Here is a 5,990-nt window from a genome sequence, read left to right on the forward strand (position 1 = left end):
CACACACACACACACACACACACACGTTAAATTATGCAAAAAGGCCATTCAACAAATATGGCCCTCCCGACACAAAAGAGTGTTCTTATTCTGACATTTCCTCCACAGTTCTGGTCGTTTCCTCCCCGCTCCTCCTCCTCCCGATGTGAGGGAGAAGCTGGAGATAAACCCCCGAACGAGGATCCAGTTATCAAGTTGCACCAACCTTTTGTAATAAGAGTATTTTGTCTAATCCCAAATTGCAGTTGAATTTTCCTTAATGCTGAGCTGGTAAAGCCCGGATTAGGAGAGGAGAGGAGAAGAGGAGAGGAGAGGAGAGGAGAGGAGAGGAGGAGAGGAGAGGAGAGGAGGAGAGGAGAGGAGAGGAGGGGGAAACGTGTTCCCTTCAGCCGGCGGGATCTGCGGGGATGTGGTCGCTGCTTATTAAAACCAAGATGCATAAAAACACGCAGTGCTGCCTCGGAGCTGCACGCGGACACCGGGCTCCTCAGGTGAAGGCTTTTATATATTTATTTTTGGGGGTGGTGGAGGGGAGCCGGGGGGCCGGGGGGGGGGGCAAGAGGAAGTTACCGCGGAGGCCGAGCGGCGCTCAGCACCTGTGAGGTGAGGAGGCTTCAAAGCTCTGGAGATAATCCATTCGGCGGAAGGATCCACAGCCGCTGCAGCAGCGAGGAGGCGCTCTGAAACACCGAAACACCGAAACACGGGAACACTGAAACACCGAAACACCGGAACACGGAAACACCGAAACACGGGAACACCGAAACACGGGAACACCGAAACACGGGAACCACAGCTGCTGCTGCTTTTTCTGCTTCAACGGAAACATTAAAGAGCCGAGCGACGCGGAGGTAAGACGGGACGCTTTGCTCCCTATTCACCCTGAAATAAACATCTTTATATATATATATATAAAGATGTTATATTTCAGATGTATATATTAGATTTAAGTCATTTTCTTCAAACACGGAGTGATTTAAGATGACGTTAATAACTTGAGTGGATTAAATAGTGAAGTAAATGTTAAAGAGGAACTTTGGGAGCTAAAAGTTAAGTTTTGCGCAGGAACATTTACTAAAAATCAGCGAGCTTTTAAAACAAAACATATTTAATATAACGCGTTTAAATCCTCGCAGAACAGACGGGATCATTTTTAAAGGTTTCCTCACACACACGCACGCACACACACACACGCGCACACACACACGCACACACACACACACACAGGGAGAAAGCAGTCCCTCCGCCGTGTTGGTCTTTTCAGACGCCGTAAAACGTATAAAACAAAAAGCGCCTCGGGGTGGGGCTGAGGTGTGTGTGTGTATGTGTGCGTGTGCGTGTGTGTGTGTGTGTGTGGGGGGGGCTCTCCGGTACTCACATTAACGTTGTAAGTACCGGAGAGGCCGGGAGGACGTCTGCTGTCACAACCGATTTCCGCGCTTTAATCGCGGATGCGAGGCAGCCCGCGGGGGGGCGGACGGCGCGGAGGGTTATTCATCCGCTTCACTTTGACATTCATAAAAAGTAGTGCGAGTGGGGAACGAAACAAGGGGACATTTAAGGTGGTGGAATATTATTTTTCCTACATGTGGAAATTACTATTATTTTTGTGACGTCCCTCTCCATCCCCTGGTTGCGGGTGACCGAGCCCCCCCCCCCGCGCGCTCACGAGCGGCCCGGAGAGGAAGAAGAAACATCTGCTCGGTACAAAGTGATTCCTCTAATCTTCTGCTCAGCTCCGACCTCAAACACAAACAACAACAACAAAAAAACCACAAAAGCCAATTTTAATTTATAGACGCGCACGAGTCGCGAGGGAATTGAACGCATAGCGCCGAATAATAAGCGTGTGCACGCGAGTCAGAGAGGCCACTTATGTGCATTTCAATAAGTTTAAAGAAAGAAAGGTGGACGGACACACGTGGAAGAGAATTATATGAATAAAATCCAACGATGAAATATTAAAAACAATCTAAAAATAACCGTTAAAAACAGGCCACGCGCCGCCTCTGGAGTATGAAACCATAAGGACTTTATTATTGAAGACGTGGGTTATGACACTGGAATAAATAAACAGGAACAACTGCACCAGATGTGGAGCTCTAAGCACATTTCCTCACAATAAATTAAAAAAAAAAAAGTTGTGGAGCAAAAATTATTATTATGAGACATGATGTTCACTTACAAGCAGCTTAAAAAGGACAATAAATAATAATATATATATATTTTTGTTTTTGACTGCATGAATCCTGACAACAAAAAAAGAAGCATTTTAAAAGATATTAATCAGAGCAGTGATGAAAATATACAACGTGAGAATTGTTTTCTTTCTTTTGGTAAAACTGCTTTCAAGCCGAGACAATAAAAAAAAAAAAAAAAAAAAGTTAAGTTAGGAATTATGCAAGATTTATGAAAAGCACCCCGAAAGATATTTTACACGTAAAATCACTAAAAAAAAAAAGTCAAGTAACAAAGTAGCTTGAAAAGACTGATATAATAAGGAATCTCTTTTCTCCTCCTTTTAAAAGCCCCCCCCCCCCCATTAAACCCAGTTGTGCTGTACCTCGAACCGACTGGTCTCCAGGAGACGCTGCATCACTTCATGCATCACTCGCCTCACGTATTTATATTTATATTTATATATTACGTACCGCTCCAAAGTAAAAGGACTAGAAAACGTGACGAGTGGGTCGGTGAGAGTCGGCCGGTTAATTAGATGGAAAAACAAAAACAACCGGATCGGGATCCGAACGTTTCATAAGAACGATACATTTCTCTCATCGGCTACATTTTGTTGCGTTTCACTGAAGCACACACTTCTCCTCTTTCTTGGCCATCTTTCCTTTGTTCTGCTCCAGCGTCCTCTCCAGGTGCTCGTCCTCCTCCTCGGCCCTGAGGAGGGCAAAGGTCAAGAGGTCAGATGTGGTCGGGGGGGTGGGGGGGGGGGGGAGGAGGACACACACACACACACACACACACGGGCAGGTAACAGTCGGTGCCACTGTACCGCCTGTCAAGTGGCCTAATGCCAGAGGATGGATGGGGGGGGGGGGACCTGGGAGTTTGCTGGATGTCATGTTTGTAGACCGTGTTCTGTGTCTGGTGCATTGTGGGTAACTCACTGTTTCTCCTGGGCGTCCAGGTCCCGGACCAGCGCGTCCCGCTTGTTGACCAGTATGACCAGCTCATCCAGCAGCAGCTGCTCCCGTCTCTTCTGGGCCTCCGTCTTCTGCCAGTCTGCAACGACACCGAGACACAAGCTCTTCAGACCGGGACCAGGACCAGGACCAGGACCAGTTTTATTAAGACTAGAAAACACCTCGTCACATGGACTCTGGTTTTAGGAAGTAGAAACCTTCCTCTGGAGCTCCTCTGAGGAAACGTCGCTTCACTTTGAAGCTTCAACGTGACTCTCTGGTTGTTAACCTGCTGGACTGTGGAGACCGGACCAGTCTGGACCAGTCTGGACCAGTGTGTAGAGACCACGTGCACACACACTCCGGCAGGTTGTGTGTGTGTGTGACCCGAGCAAACACACTTTAAGGATACGTCTGTGTGCATTGAGGAGGAAATGCTGCTCGTATTAAAAGTCCTCAATCAAGTTTCTTAAAGTTCGTGGTTTTATTTTATAGTGAAAATATGTTTCCATTTAGTTTAAAGATTAAAAACTCATTGAAACATGTAAATAAACAAGCTTCTAAAAGCCAAACAAACAAACAGGTGAGCCCCCCCGACTCCCGTCTCTCTCAGTTCTCCGGGGTCTTTGCAGGAAGGGGCCCCACAGGGCCCCACAGGGTCCAGGTGGGACCCCGATCCAAATCCCCTCAGCCTCTCCCTGGAGGGAGGGGAGGGGGGGGGCTTCCCCCCGGGGCTCAAATATCCGCCTGGCGCCCTTGGCTCCACATCCCCCCCCCCCCCCCCTCCCTCCCCCACAACAACAACAACATCACAACTAGTTTGTTTACCTCCTTTCTGTTCAATTAAAACACAGCTTCTATTGAACAACTTGAATTAGCACAAAAACAAACGTAGCTTAGCATCAGATGAGTCTGAAACTCGTCCCTCGGAACCCCCCCCCCCCCCCCCAAAAAACCCTCCATCGTTATCATATAACAATATAATAATAAAACTAAAACCCTCCATCAATATTTAACCTCCTATTGATTCCAGAATAAAATAAATGTTGTAAAATGTCACTCCCAAAATAAGTGTGGCTTTATTAAAAATAAAATTGCGTCAGTCAGAGTGTGTGTGTGTGTGTGTGTCTGTGTGTGTGTGTGTGTCACGCTGGGCCCAGTGTGTAGGTCTGCTCTCTCTTCATTGGACTCCGTTTGACTCTTTGAAGTCGACCACAGAGCGAAATGAACACAGACCCAATATTTGGCTCTCTAGGTTCCTCTCTCTCTTCCTTCCTTCCTCTCTCTCTTCCTTCCTTCCTCTCTTCCTTCCCTTGTTTCTTCTTCTCCTCCTCCAGGCTTTGCGGAGGGAGTCGACAAATAACTTTATTGTAAGCGAATAAGAATCTAAAAGAGCGTTTTTGAGTCATCATCTTTAGATAATTGTGAGCCAGGAATGTGAATCCATAACTACACACTCTTACCCACAATCCTCTCTTTCTACACAAGGCCGGCCCACACAACAAAAAAAAACACAACACAGAGAGGTATGCTTCTTAATCCTGCCCTTCTCCTTCAGAGCACATCTCAGCCAAAAAGCCAAAGTCCTGGTGGAGGGATGGGTGGGGCTGAGCACACTGCTGTCAATCACACGTCGCAGAGTCCCGCCCCCCTCATTAGGAAGGTAAACAATAAAGAGAGCCGATGAGAGACGTGACCAGGCAACACCAGAGCGGTGCAGGCTGGGTAACCAGACACCCGGGAACAAACAAAACAGCCTGCAGCCACTCAGAGGCCCTCCCTCCACCTAAGCCCCGCCTCCCCCATCAGAGGGAGAGAGAGAGGTTAAAGAGGAGGGCGTACGAACTCACATGGTGGGGTGTATTCAGATAACCCTCTCTGTGCACGCCAACGGTAACCATGTGAGTCTGCACAAGGCACACAAGAATGCGCCGGTTCAAATCCCCATGGTTCAAAGCCTCTCTCTCTCTCTCTCCCTCTCTCCCTCTCTCTCCCTCTCTCGTTCTTTCGCCTCAAAAAGAGTTTTTGGCCGACGTCCAAGTGGAGTTGAGACACACAAAAAAAAGGAGAAGAAAGTCGACGGAGAATCAAAACTCAACGACGACCGGGAGATTTGATTCTCTCCGACGTCACGTTAAAAACTATTTTTTACTCCGGAACTGAACTAATTGTGTATTTTTGTATTTAAGTATCGTCTGTGAGCTCCTAAAAAACTATTAAAGACACATCAATGTTCCTTCATCGCGATTCCAAAATGTGTTATAATATACACCAAATGTAATATACACCAAATGTGTTATAATATACACCAAATGTGTTATAATTGTGTTATAATAGACCAAATGTGTTATAATATAGACCAAATGTGTTATAATAATATACAACAAATGTAATATACACCAAATGTGTTATAATATACCAAATGTGTTATAATATAGACCAAATGTGTTATAATATACACCAAATGTGTTATAATAATATACAACAAATGTGTTATAATAATATACAACAAATGTGTTATAATATAGATCAAATGTGTTATAATATACACCAAATGTAATATACACCAAATGTGTTATAATATACACCAAATGTGTTATAATATAGACCAAATGTGTTATAATATAGACCAAATGTGTTATAATATACACCAAATGTGTTATAATAATATACAACAAATGTGTTATAATAATATACAACAAATGTGTTATAATATAGATCAAATGTGTTATAATATACACCAAATGTAATATACACCAAATGTGTTATAATTGTGTTATAATAGACCAAATGTGTTATAATATAGACCAAATGTGTTATAATATAGACCAAATGTGTTATAATATACACCAA

General features: G+C 44.8%; 1 protein-coding gene across 3 annotated transcripts in view; it reads right to left on the reverse strand.

Annotated features, from left to right (window-relative positions):
- Positions 1–2,010: 2,010 nt before the first annotated feature.
- Positions 2,011–5,990, reverse strand: part of ehbp1 (EH domain binding protein 1) — a 118,106-nt gene continuing 114,126 nt past the window's right edge. For all 3 annotated transcript variants that reach the window (XM_034551544.1, XM_034551541.1, XM_034551542.1), the window contains 2 exons: positions 3,123–3,237; positions 2,011–2,892 (listed from right to left, as the gene is read on the reverse strand). In XM_034551544.1, the coding sequence (XP_034407435.1) occupies positions 2,802–2,892; positions 3,123–3,237 (206 nt within the window). In that variant the 3' untranslated portion in view covers positions 2,011–2,801. The remainder of the gene's footprint in view (positions 2,893–3,122; positions 3,238–5,990) is intronic.

This window comes from Cyclopterus lumpus, chromosome 15 (assembly GCF_009769545.1).
Source record: "Cyclopterus lumpus isolate fCycLum1 chromosome 15, fCycLum1.pri, whole genome shotgun sequence".
Classification (NCBI taxonomy): domain Eukaryota; kingdom Metazoa; phylum Chordata; class Actinopteri; order Perciformes; family Cyclopteridae; genus Cyclopterus; species Cyclopterus lumpus.